Source organism: Telopea speciosissima, chromosome 3, assembly GCF_018873765.1.
Source record: "Telopea speciosissima isolate NSW1024214 ecotype Mountain lineage chromosome 3, Tspe_v1, whole genome shotgun sequence".
NCBI classification, from domain to species: domain Eukaryota; kingdom Viridiplantae; phylum Streptophyta; class Magnoliopsida; order Proteales; family Proteaceae; genus Telopea; species Telopea speciosissima.
Window position 1 is genome coordinate 64,768,224 of NC_057918.1, and position 13,395 is coordinate 64,781,618.

At 39.7% G+C, this 13,395-nt stretch overlaps 2 protein-coding genes across 2 annotated transcripts; both read right to left on the reverse strand.

Moving 5' to 3' along the window:
• Positions 1-3,628: 3,628 nt before the first annotated feature.
• LOC122653497 ((+)-neomenthol dehydrogenase-like) lies at positions 3,629-8,550 on the reverse strand. Its single transcript, XM_043847347.1, has 4 exons — positions 8,271-8,550; positions 8,085-8,162; positions 6,090-6,275; positions 3,629-4,029 (listed from the first exon to the last, which is right to left on the reverse strand). Exons 1-4 carry the CDS (start codon positions 8,403-8,405, stop codon positions 3,652-3,654), a joined length of 777 nt encoding a protein of 258 aa, XP_043703282.1. The 5' UTR covers positions 8,406-8,550; the 3' UTR covers positions 3,629-3,651.
• Positions 8,551-10,441: 1,891 nt separating this feature from the next.
• Positions 10,442-13,050, reverse strand: LOC122653496. The gene is made up of 5 exons (XM_043847346.1): positions 12,487-13,050; positions 11,371-11,492; positions 11,216-11,256; positions 11,031-11,129; positions 10,442-10,848 (listed from the first exon to the last, which is right to left on the reverse strand). Exons 1-5 carry the CDS (start codon positions 12,995-12,997, stop codon positions 10,698-10,700), a joined length of 924 nt encoding a protein of 307 aa, XP_043703281.1. The 5' UTR covers positions 12,998-13,050; the 3' UTR covers positions 10,442-10,697.
• Between the last annotated feature and the right edge of the window lie 345 nt (positions 13,051-13,395).

Sequence of the window (13,395 nt, forward strand, 5' to 3'; positions counted from 1 at the left end):
ATCCAAGCTTGGCTCGGCCTGTACCCGGTCAGCCGCGGCCGTGGCTAGCACACCTCCCCCATTCCCACCCTTCGGTGGGGGAATGGGACTGATCATGGTGCCCGTGATGGGCTGTGCACCCCCTGCCCGAGGGGGTCTTCTGTTTATCCCCTACCGAGAGGCTTCGGGGGGCTGTGATCGCCTCGTCTGCCCAACGGGTTGTGGCTCGTCCATGCGGGAAGTCGAGCCATGCTGCCCTGATCTCGTGTGCACCATTATTGTTGCTCTTGAAGTTGGTAGAAATGACGATGGCTCGCTAATGTCGTTCCCACAGACGGCGCCAAATCATTGCGTGTGGAAATCTCCGATGCTTGGTTCGCCCACGGATGAGCCTCGCAAAGAACAAGTGATGAGCACAAGAGAGCCGGTGTGGCTCGCCTAGGACTCTCCGATGCTAAAGTTAGATCACCAGGTAACAACAGAATCGCGTAGTCAAAAGCCGGATCGGAATGGTGCTCCATACCGGGTATTTATAGAGTGAGGATGAGATGAGGCGGTTGGGAGAGTCCTAGTATGGTAGGAGTCCTTCTTTCGGAAGGTTCTCTCGCGTAGAGCAGAGTGGGGAGCTATTTTCGGGGTCGGGCTCTTATTAAGGTAAGAGTCCATATAGAGTGTGATTCCATGTTGCGCTGGGATCGTGGCTCGATCCCTATCCCGTGATTCTCGGGATGCGCCGACGTGGCCCGGAGATCCCCGGTGGGGTGCTATGGCAGCTTCAGTGAAGGAGGGCTCGGCCTCGGAGGTCGGCTTAGGAGGGCGGCATGGTAGGTCGGCCTTGGCCGTCACCTCGGCCTGGGAGGTCGGCCCAAGAGGTTGGTCTCGGCAGTAAGCTCGGCCGGGAGTGTATGCCTGACCTGTATGAGCTTGGCTCAGAGCTCGGCCTCAGCCACCGGCTAGCTTGTGCAAGTCTGGCTCTGTCAGGTGACTTATCGGAGATGGGGTCGGCCCGGTTCCCTGCTCGGCCCAATTTGGTTCTCGGACTGAGGTCAGGTCGACAATGTGGCAGCCTCTGATAGGTGGGGTGTTTTATGCCTCATCAGTAGGTTACTACGGTCCAAGATGAGGTAGACCATAATATTTATTTTCCGAGTCCAGTCTCTAGGATTATCCTCCTCCCTACCTTCCGTCCATCTTGTCTTATCTCTTTTGGTTGCAATATATTATATGATGAGGAATTTCAATTCTATGTCATTATCTTTATATTATTAATGCTTTTTTATTTTATTATATAGTTTTGTATTATGATATTACCAGATGACAATTCCCTAAGACTCGAGAGTCTTATATTAGCCGGTTTTAAATGGTTTATTTATTCTCACCGTTTAAATAAATGGTTTCAATTTGTAAACAAAAAATTGAACAGTTTAATAAAGGATTTACTAGTTTTGATAAACGATTTTGGTTTTGTTTTTACATCCTAATGTCTATAGTGGCTGAGACCATTTTATCCTCTTTATTCTATAGTTGAAAACCAAGTTTTGATGAGTAGGGTGAGTTGCATGAGTCGATTTAAAATTTTTTAAAACCTAGTCGACAGTCATATACACTTGGCTGGGGTTAAAATATGACAAGAATCTACCATAACTCATCCAAGTCAAATGAGATTCGCTTAATCCAAGATGAGTAAAAAAGTAAAAACCCTGAAGTCCCCCTATTTGATATTTTATTTTGTTAGTTTGCTGAGAACAATGAAACTCCCGATGGCTAACAACCGTGAAGCTTCAATCTCATATTTCCGACCACGAGTCTGCCATTTTCTGAAAACGACTATGGTTTGGATTTCTCTTATTTGTTGATGATGACTATCAACGTAACGCAGTTTTTTTTGTTTTGTTGGTAGAAACGTAACACAAAGTTAATGAAGCACTATCTTGTCCTTGTCCTTCACTATTGTAAATATTACATTCACTACATTGTAATACAAAGTTGATGAAGCACCTTCAATGTTGTATGTATTGCATCCACCACTGTAAGCACTGAACCAAATAAGTTAGGAGAAAAATATTGGGATTGAGTTGTGCCACCGGTCACTCTCCCTAAGACCCTAGTTATCCCTTATTGGTGCAACCAGGTTGGTGTGAACTAGTCTCACAAGATAAAAACAAACCATGTTGGCCCTCTAGTCCATGTGTACTTACTGACTAGGCCCCGTCAGAAAGCCCTTAAATTGTGCTCAAATTCCAAAAATAAAAAATAGCTTTTAAGGCAATGCAATACAGTAGGCACAAAAATCAATGAGAGAGATGGAGCATAGAGAGAGAGAAAATACGAAATTGGATGCAAACTAGGCACTCTTATTTATAGAGGTAGGGGGTGTCAATGGGCCGGGATGGGCCAGGATTGGCCTTTACCCTAGTCCAACCTTGGTAGCCTTAACCTAAACTCAAGCCCAGCCCAACCTTGTTAGGCCAAGCATACCCTCAACGCAGCCTGGCCCTGGCAGGGTTTTTCCGAGCCCGGACCAGCCCTACTGGCATTTTTGTCATTGACCTTAGAAGCACCGCAAGCGTGGATGAGCTCGTTGGGAACATCGAGAGGGCAGCCAGTGAGGTCGGATTGTTCGGGAAGGCTAGGATCGTGGCTGGGGGAGATGGAATTGGGAAGAATGGTTGGGTCAGTAGTAGGATTTTCAGGAAAAATTTTTGCTAGCAGCCAAGGAAATGGAATAATTCACTTCCCCTTTGGGTTCATAAATACCCTCCTAGGTTTTAGTATTTTCTAAAATAAAAACCCTTTTAAGATCCCATTTCCTTGGCTGCCAGCATTGTAGCAGGAAAACAAGTGTAGCAGCAAAATTTCGTTCAGATTTTCGAGTTGATAGTCGAGAGTCCCTTTGTTTTACCGAGCCTTTTTTGTTACTAACTTTTGTTTCTGTTTTTCTTTGTAAAGAGTCTTCAAATATGTTTCTCAAATGATCAAGAAAAGTGTTTTTCTTTTAATCCGGTTCATTTAAAAAAACAAAAAAAAAAACAGACCGGACATCAAGTATATGTTCTATTCTAAAACAACTAAAAAAAAATACAAAAACACCAGAAATAATTTTTTAGAGATAGTGAGAAAGAGAGGCTAGAGGGGAGAGAGATAGTGTTCTCCCTGTAAAGATGCTGTCAGAGACTCACAGGTGAATTTTCAAATTCTACCTATCTACTTCAATCCACCAAAATGATTTAAGAGGTTAAATAAAAAAAATAGTGAAGTAAATAACTTCTTCACTCTACCCTTTAAAAAATATACTACAACATCAACAACAATAACAGTAAACTCAGTCTTATCCCCACCTTAATGAGGTCGGCTATCTGGGGATCCAAACAGAACAAAATAGGGAAAACATAGTTCTTAAAAAAATAATAAATAAATAAAAAATAGAAGATGAAAGATACAAATATGAAATAGGCACAGCCCAACACGCCTTTCAAGAAGATATAATATTAAATTGACAGGTGGCAAATCAAAGAGAGTTGGAATTCAATCAAACAATCACTCAACCAAATCATCAATCCAAATAGTAGAAATTAAAATACAAATATAATGGAAAAACTTCCAGGAACATATTTCCCCTAAATGTGCATCAAACAAGATAGAATGAAGAAGTTCCAACTCTTATCATAATCATCAGAACTCTGACATTTCTGTCTGATCAAAATAGAAACCTGAAGGGCCTCCATTTGGTAGCAAAGCTAACATGACTGGACCTTTAGCTCCCTCTTCCAGAGTCATTGGTCCTGTATTCCAATTCAAATCGGTGTTGACATAGCCTGGATGGACACAATTTATGCACATTTTTTGGTACTTCTGAGCAAGAATCCTTGTGTATGCATTAATTGTAGCTTTTGAGATGCTATAAGCAGGCAACATAATGGACCATCCATTAGCCTCAATTGCACATTGCTTAAAATCCTGTAAGAATCTTTGTAGTAATTCATCCAATTTCTCTTCTGTTAGTGTGTCAATGTTCCCTAGCTCATTTCTTATCCATTCACTCGAAATTCTCTACACAAAATGTAGCAGCATTTCCATATTAAAAATAAGTTCCTTTTTGTAATAATATGAAAATTGAATTTGAACACTTTAAAACATGGACCATAGTTGGAAAACCAGATTTTTTTACTCAGACTCTTTTTTTTTGTTCTTTCAAAACATGGTGAGTCAAGCGAGTCAAACCTGGTCAGAGTGAGTCGTGTATTTTTTAAAATTTTAAATATATAAATAATAACACTTGAAATATAATACAATGACATGAATTAAAAACAAAATTATTAATATGACTATAATACCCATAAAAGAATTAAAAGTGTGTCCTTTCTCAAGGAAACTAACAACTTGAAGTTGGGTGCGTTATGATCATAGTTCAAGATCTCGTCTCGTCTCGTCATTTTGGGCAAGTCGAGATTTTCGAAATATCCGAAATCTATCGAAATTTTGCCAAAATATGGTATTTTTTCTGCCATATTTCGACAGTCCATCTCGGTGGGTTTTTGACCATATATAAGGCCTGATACTTCATGTACACCCTTATTTAAGCTAAATAAACATATTTAAACCTTCATATTGCAAAAAAATAAACTCAAAGTGGTGTTTTGGGTTTGCGCCCTTGATTGACAGTATACAGTCGGACCCTAATATATAAATAGTTAAATACACATTGTTTAAGTAATATACTGAAATTTCAACAAAATTTCACGAAATATGTCGAAATTTCACGAAATATATCAAAATTTTATGAAATATACCAAAATTTGGATTTTTTTTCATTTCGTATGGTTATCTCGTCTCGACAGTGTCAAGATGTCCAAAATATACCAAAATATCGACGATATATCGCAAAATTTTGAACCATGGTTATGATATCATGTGTTGAGAGATGTGTAGGAAGAAAAAGACTCACGTCTCAACTATCAACACTCTCAATAGGTACAAGTCATGCTTTAATAACCTATCATTATTTTATACATCTGGAACTACGAATTCAGTTTTGACAAATTGAACATTAAAGTTATTTATAATTTGAATTTTGAATATCAATTTTCTCTTAGAGTGAGGTTTTCAAAATTTTGACCCAACTCGACTAGTTTTATTTGACTCGAGCATAAACACAAAGTCATTTTTTACTCGGACAAACTCGGACCTAGTCTAGTCATTTTTTAACCAGGTTGAATGACATGATGTTTGACCAGGTTTTGTTATTTTTTGACTCGACCCGGGTGATTCGTCCGAGTCAAAACCTGGTTTTCCAACTATGGCATTGTTGGAAAACCAGGTTTTCTGACTCGACTCGTCTTTCAGGAAAACCTGGTGATTTGGCCTTGTCAAACCCGGTCAAGAAGAGTCACGCTTTTTTAATTTTTTAATACAATAAATATGTATAAATTAGTAAAAAAAAATCAGAAAAAATATGGGAAAGATCAGATAAAATAAGAAATCAGATCAATGCATTTTTAGTTTATACCGTTGAACAAGAGAAGGGAGTCGAAGAGTTGAGGGTTTCTTACTATTTTCTCAGTTAAGTGAATTGGCTTTATGTTTTTTTTAAAAGTGACTAAACTCGTCGAGTTTGTCATGACTCAGGTAAAAATACCGAGTCTTATTTGACTCCGACGATTTATGACCCAGTCTCGTCATTTTTTACCTTGACTTAGTCTACACTGACTTGACCAGGTTTTCTAAAATTTTGACTCGACTTGGGCGCCTCGTCCCAGTCAAAACCCAGTTTTCGAACTATGATCCTAGGGTCATTATTACGGATTCGGCTCCTCCAGCGCACTTGTGCCTATGTGGCTGGGGAGCTCTGATCCACACACTAACACATATCCTGATGTGCTGGCATGTGGTTCGAGGCCTCCCCAGCCGCACGATGTGCATTGAACACTGTGCCATGCAGGAGAAGAGCCCAATCCCATTATTACTCCCCATACTAGTTGAAGGTCGAAATGCCTTTCCTAATTTTGACACTCTTCCCATGCAATGTTGATCTGGGGTGTGGAGATCAAGGTGTAGAGAAACATTTGAGTCCTAAAACATAACCAAAGAGATGTGCTTAAAGCAGTGAATACCTTTAGCTCTCCCCTAAGGGAAGACACATTAACAATCCTTGCTCCTGATATTGAAAGATTAAGAAGCGGGACAAGTGATTCTGTGACTCTTTTGCAGCCGTAATAATTAGTGTCTAAGCATTCTTCTGCCTTTTCGTAAGTTTGTTGAATTACTCCTCCCACCAAGTAGGCTGCCATGCCAGAGAGCTGCAGTGATCATCACAATGGTATTCAGTAATGTTCTTTCTTTAACTTGTTTAGCTTTTCTTCTTAAATTAATGGGAAAATTAAACTGCCATCTCCTGAGGTTTGTATTAAATACAGATCGATTCCTTATATTTTTAAATTATACAATCACACTCCTTGAGGTTTGGTTAGTTGTTCCAGAGCCCCACTCCTTTATATCATTCCCGTGCAATGGCACGGTGTTGGTAATGCATGACTTAAAATGACTAATATACCCCTATTTGGGGTTTGAACTTACCACCCCTTCCCCTGCCATGTTACTCGAATCTGAAGATGGCGATCTTCTTCCTCTGCAACTTCAAGGGTTTATGGTTCTGAAGATGGCGATCTTCTGAGGCAGTGTTCAACGCCACCCCCTGCCTACTACACCAACCGAGAAGTGCGATGACCGTACCGGCGACATCTACTGAGACCATCACCGAGATCTGCGACGAACGGCGACGACCTGCGACGACCTTCTCCTTCTTCTTCTTGGTTTTCTTTTTGCACTTCCCCCACCCTCCCTCTCTCTCTCTCTCTCTCTTTTTCTCACAGTGACGCCGGTTCTGATTTTTCCTATATTGCAAGTTTCATGCTTAATCCTCTGCGTCGCTGGACGGGTGGATCTGAACTACATCGTAGAACTTCCTGTAGGTACGTCTCTTCCCTGTTCTCTCTCTCTCTCTCTCACTGAATCTCTGATTACTGTTGTCGAATTGCTTCCTCACCGGATTTGTCTCCAATTTCTGTTAACGACATGGATTTGGGCCGGATCTGGTTAGTCTCCCATTTCTGTTAAATCTATTTGGGGGTTTTATGTGGTGGTGCGATTTTCCTCTTCATTTCTCTCTGGGTTTCTTGCAGCCGTTGATGGTATCAACAAAGTCATGACTGAAGAGCTATTGAACCTTTCATAGCAACATAAGGCTGGTCGCCAGATAGTCATTTGGGCTTGCTGTGGAGGTTACATTGATAAAGTATACGAGTACATCATGAATAATAGGACAACTATAGTGTAGAACGATCCCCTGGAAACCATAGATATGGTTTGTAATAATTACGAATAAAAATCTGACGTTATCCTCGAAGATACCTAAATTTAATACTTCTTTTTGCTAAATTCTATAAGATTCTCAGTTGCAGTATATGTGTGGATGCGGTGGTTGGTTTTTGAAGTTGTGTCTGGATGAAAATGTGCAGGAAATGCTCACATTGTCGGAACATGGCCATAATTCAAGGACTTGCACCATTTAGGCATTTAGAGAGGAAGTGTTGTTGGTGATTCAAGAAGATTTGTGTCTTTTGTGGGAGTAGAAGACACAAACCCCAATAAATCACCCATTTCAACAATCTTCCATGGAAAGTGTTTCACGCTTATATTTCCTATCTAGTGGCATTTCAATGAGAGCAAGGGAAAAGAATCCGAGGGAGAATAGAGGGAGAAGAGTTGAGGGAGAGAAGAAAGAGATGTATAATTGAATTTCTATGTGGTGGAGTTGCAGGTCAGCCATGGAGAGAACTTCAAATTTGGGGATGAGGACAACGGTAAAAAGGGTTTTTGGTTTATAATCTTAGAAGAGGGCAAAATTAGTATTTAAAATGTATTATTTAACACCGTCCACTCAGGAGGTGTGGCTGTATAATTTAAAAATATAGGGGGTCACTCTGTATTTAATACAAACCTCAAGAGATGGCAATGTAATTTTCCCTAAATTAATACATGATATCAAGAGCAAGAATGTAATTAATATCAGAAATAAATCGAATCCCTCATTTTCCAAGATTACTTACCCAGGTTTCAGTATCAATTTTTAAAGCTTTCAGACCTTCCACATCAGCAATGACTCCATTTGCAGCAGCATTATTTACCTGCGGAAGAAGATATCATTGAACTAAGAAATGGCCTAAGAATTTAATTAATGGAGAAGGGGGGAAGACGACAATGAATCTGATTTCATATTTACTCTATAATCTTACCAAGATATCAAGCCTCCCAAATTGGGTTCGCACAAATTCGGCTAAAGAATTCACACTGGCATTATCTCGAACATCTAGCTGGTGGAAAACCACATTTGGCAATCCAGAGTTGATTAGTGATGCTGTGGCCTCCATTCCCCTCTTCTCATCCCTAGCGGTTAAAATGACAGTAACACCTTCACGGGCTAACTGTCGAGAGATCTCAAAGCCTATGCCCTTGTTTGCACCGGTGACCACTGCATACCTGCAAACGTAAATCAACACGAAAGTTTATCTTCCGAAAGATGCATTTTCAAGAAGCTTGAAGATTGTAACTTTGTGAAACCTTGGGTTGTTTTTGGCTTCCATTCCTGATGACTCCGCCAAGTAGAGAGGCCTTCGAAGATGATTGGAAGCTTGTAGACTGCGAAATATATCGATACTCTCTGAGCTTGACGCCTTGGATCATATTTCTTCTTTGGAAAAGAGAATCTTTTACGCTTCTTTCTAAGATATTATCATAACAAAAAAGTTATTTGAGAAACATAAACAAACGGCACAGATCTCGCACATAACATTTTTGTAAATAAAATATGAAGAACAGTTTTCAATTCGAGAGCGTGGCCCCTACGTCAACATGGGTCCAATGGAAACACACAAAAAAATATCAATAAAGAACGAAATTTTTACCTTTCATGAGGGCAGGATCCAGGCTCCCACATTTTCCCATAAAATATTGTCACGAGGCTGAAAAATCGTTTCACCCTCACATGGGGTTCTTAATCAATTTGGCATGCAAATCACCCCTCCCCCTCTTGGAAACCTCTCCCATAAAATATATGTAATTCACATGCACACAATTAAATATTTGAGTTTGTGATTTATGAATTTTGATGGAATAAAATCTACGTCCGTGGAAGAAATAAGATCGTGTGAAGAAACTACATTTACGGTTTAAAGGTAACCTATTTTCTTCCCCCGTTAAATCTTGTATGATATATGTCGCATACAGGAGAACGATCCAATTGCCCGATACCCATTGGATGTTGGAAGTTGCTCTCCTATTGCATAAGGATAGAAACTAGGGATGTAAATAGATCAGATTCGGCTCGGATAGTGCTATATCCGCATCTGCATCTGATTAGCTTTTGGACGGATTCAGATAGTGCTAAATGGATCTGGACACAAATACGAATCGAATATTTTATTTGTTTACATGTAAATATAACTTCTCAGATAGCTATAGCCTATCCATATCCGTATCCGTTTAACTTTCGGTCGGATTCGGATAATGCTAAACGGATACGAAAACGGATTTCGAGTATTCATTTACATCCCTAATAGAAACTACAAATAATTAAAACAACAAAATAACCAGCCCTCCTTAGAAGAACCAACCCCTCAACCCCAACCCAAAGCAACTATGGACTCTACCTACTCACAAAGAAAAAAAGTCCCCAAAGCAGAGCAGATTCTGGTCTTATAACCCCTTGCTTTGCTAATGGAATTTAATGTCAAAACAAGGGGCGATGTTCTCTGACAGGGAGCACACGGGGGCACAGGCTGTGCCCAGACAGGTGAGGCAGGAGGGGACAATCATTTCAGCCATTCAAGGGGGCGGGGCGGTCATTTTGCCCACCCTCATGTGATGCTCCTCCAGTGCAGAGAACATTTTCCCTCAATACAATTACACAATTACACAATTACAACCCCCTAAACTATTTGTCTGGAACCCACCATCCTCTTTTGAGGTATTTAAGATTTGTTAATCTACAACAATTAGGGCAGATGACTTGATTAAATGCTGTCCTTCATCAGAAAGGGATCTGGACATTTATTCAGAAGTTCTATCCAATAGTGTTCCATTAAAATTTCAAAACACAATAAAAATTAATTAGTACAGCATGCTTAACTCCTCATCAGAAAGGGATCTGGATTTGCAATCTATCCACTATCTGTGTCCTTGCTCTAAAACTCACATTTGCAATACTGATCCAGATCCATATCAAGCAGGGGAGCAAAGAAAACGAAAATCCAAAAAAGGAAAATGAAAGAGGACCCCAGGGAAGGGAAGGGAAGATCAGAAACCTTACCTCCCAACAAATTGACTAACAGATGTGAATTCGCAAAAAACAGTTTTTGAAGTGTTGAATTATCATTATGCTCCATTACCACTCATCAAGCTCAAAAGAGGAAAAAATTCCTATTGTATTGATTGAAATTGACAAGAGTAAACCAGAAATCCAGTCTCTTAGAAACAGAGCACCAGCCTTTGCTTGTATATAAGACAGTACAACAAATTGAGTTTATTTAAAATTCTTGATTGGCCGAATTGAACCTCTCATCAGTCAAAATCATTCTACTAAAACTGAGTTATCTAATCTAACAAAACCTTCTTTACTTTCCCATAACGATCCTCTACATTTCTATTTTCTGATATTTACCATCTTAGAAAGTCTCCAACAGATCATAATGACCATAGCGATGAAACAACACCTTCACAGGGCTCTGGTAATCTTTCCCATATTCCTGACCATAGTTGGCAATGCTAATCAAACGACCTGAGCTCTTATCCCTCATAAAGACAGATATTGGTATCCTGCACCAATAGATTGTTTAAGAAAACAGAAGTTAATTATTCTCAATTTTGAATATAGAAGTAGCAAATAAGCAGGGGAGTAAAGGTAAATAGTCAGTTCATGTTGTAACCATGGCAAAGAGCTATAATTTGTTTCAAATAAAATTGTTTTTAGGAAGAAAAAAAATTCATTTGGAACCCACCTAAGTACATGTGAAGCCATCAACAACTCAGGTTCACCCCCCCATGCATTTGGCTGCTGGATACCTTTTACATACAAATCAAAATCTTCTTCAATGAACCTGAACGACCAAAGGGAGTGTAAATTAAATCTGTCTTGCATCACCAATTGGAAAGATATCAGCAATCCACTAAACTAAAAGCTCACCATTCAGTTTCTTCTCGCCTCTTCAACAGCTCATCTGCAACCTACAATACAATTATATTGTAATCTCAGATAAAAGAAACATACTTCTTGCCTCTGCAGGAGGATTAAAGCCTTTAAATGGAAAGAAAACATAGTAGGTTAGGTGTGGTACTCACTCGAGCTCTTAAGTCATCAGCGAGTTCTTTCTGACGTGTTTCATCAGGAGCTTCTTCCCCACTTCTCAAGCAAGCTCCATGAGATATAGCTCTAAACAGGCATCGACCATCAGCGTGCACCCCTGAATGTCCCAAATATTATTTATTTTAGTTCTACACAATTGTTTCATCCATAATATTCAGCAAGCCTCTTAAATCATGAAGTGCAGTAAATCACTATTGGGCACACGCATGAGAAGAAGAAATTACCAACTAAATATCAGAATTTTCTATTTTAGACTTCACAGATGAAATTAAAGAAGGTTGTTTTGTTCTCAACAATTTATGACCCAGTGATGGAAAAACTGAACATCTCATGATTGTGCTATTATTAACAGCATTAATTTCCAACACAAAATCAAGCAAGTAAAACAAACATAATAAAGTTGGTGAGATATCAAGATTTCCTGTAAGAGAACTTGTGGAGTTGCAGAAATTTGACACCAATTTAAATAGCTTCTTCATAGTTGCTTAGAACTCTAATCAAACAAACCCCCCACATAAATTTTTTGAATTTTTTTCCTTAATAAAGGAAAAAAGAGACTAACCAATTTAAATAGATTCTTCATAGTAGCTTCGGACTCTAATCAAAAGCCCCACATTTTTTGCATTAAAAAAAGGGAAAAGAGACTAACCAATATAAATAGATTCTTCATAGTAGATTGGAACTCTAATCAAGAAAAAGCCCACATTTTTTGCATTAATAAAGGGAAAGAGACTAAATAGTAAGTAATTAAGAGATCATATCTCCACTATATTCAATAAAACTCAAAAATAATTTATTTTTCTCGGGGTAGGGTAACCAATTAGTAATTGTGATTGTTAAATTATCATAGAAGAAGACTGAGTAAAGGGCTTCGCTATATCCAAATCAAAAAATTAACTCGGAAAACACAAAACTAAATGATAAGAATTCTCCATCGATAAACAAGGCAGGATAACAGAAATTCAATCTCCCAAACAATGAAAAAACCTGCAATCACCAACGACCTATTTATAGAATTCAAATTAATCTCCACAAATCCAATAAGAAACTTGAAAAGAGCAAACAACGAATAAGAAGTCGAAGAAATGCACCTGTGACCTTGTAACCATCAGAATCAACAGAGCACTTCTCATTCGATTCCAACCTTATTTCATCTGTATCACCAACACAGACACTCTCCTCAACGCCCACCCCGAAATTCCCTCCGCAACAATCCGAAGACGACGAAAGACAAGAGCAGACTCCAAAGAGCAGCCAAGCAGAGTCCGAGCGATGCAACCATCTGGCAGGACGTACATCTAACGCTACATTCCAAGAGCCCTCACCTTTCTGCTCATGGTGAATCCCCAACCTAAGATGATCGAAGCTCCTACGATCTCCACCACCGGAGGGGAGAATTGCGTGCCATATGGATGCAGCTCCGGCTCCATCACCTATGCTGCTGAGGCGGCACTCCGTGGAGTGGTTGTGCCGCCGACTAAGATCTCCACCACTTACAAAGGAAATGGGGCTTGCGAAAATCCGGGGATGAACAATCGGGTGAACTAAAGAAAGTGCCGTGAAGATCCAAGACTTGGGGCGTGCGCACAATACCCCAAGCATCACCGAAGAGACGATCAAAGCTATCTCTGAGTTTGCTGCTTACGCACCGATTAAGCCTGCGCCTCTATTAAAGGACCTCGAGAGAAAGTGAAGAACATGAGAGCAGCTTCTATGTCTTATGGTTTCTCTTCTTCTGCTTTACACCGCACAGGCGAAAACTCTTATGTCACTCCAGCGTCGACTGTAGAGGTGGCGTGGGACCCACTATAGCAAAGCATCTCCAATGATTCCAGATTATATCCCTCTATTTGTACTCTCCAAATGCGCTAATTGGGATCTGAAAGGACTAGAATATCCTCCTCTCGGACCTCTCTTCCTTTTATTGTATTTCTTCTAGAGTTTGAATTGGTCGATTTGGATCGATTTCGGTTCAGGTTCAGTTTCATTGGTTTCGGTTT

Coding starts and splice junctions, on each gene's coding strand:
- LOC122653496 (XM_043847346.1), bottom strand. CDS start 12,997: ATGCTTGGGGTATTGTGCGCACGCCCCAAGTCTTGGATCTTCACGGCA. Junction 11,130..11,215: donor AGGCGAGAAGAAACTGAATG/GTGAGCTTTTAG, acceptor TTGGTCGTTCAG/GTTCATTGAAGAAGATTTTG. Junction 10,849..11,030: donor ATGGCTTCACATGTACTTAG/GTGGGTTCCAAA, acceptor CTATTGGTGCAG/GATACCAATATCTGTCTTTA.
- LOC122653497 (XM_043847347.1), bottom strand. CDS start 8,405: ATGGAGGCCACAGCATCACTAATCAACTCTGGATTGCCAAATGTGGTT. Junction 8,163..8,270: donor TTGGGAGGCTTGATATCTTG/GTAAGATTATAG, acceptor CTTCTTCCGCAG/GTAAATAATGCTGCTGCAAA. Junction 4,030..6,089: donor CCCTTAGGGGAGAGCTAAAG/GTATTCACTGCT, acceptor CATTTTGTGTAG/AGAATTTCGAGTGAATGGAT.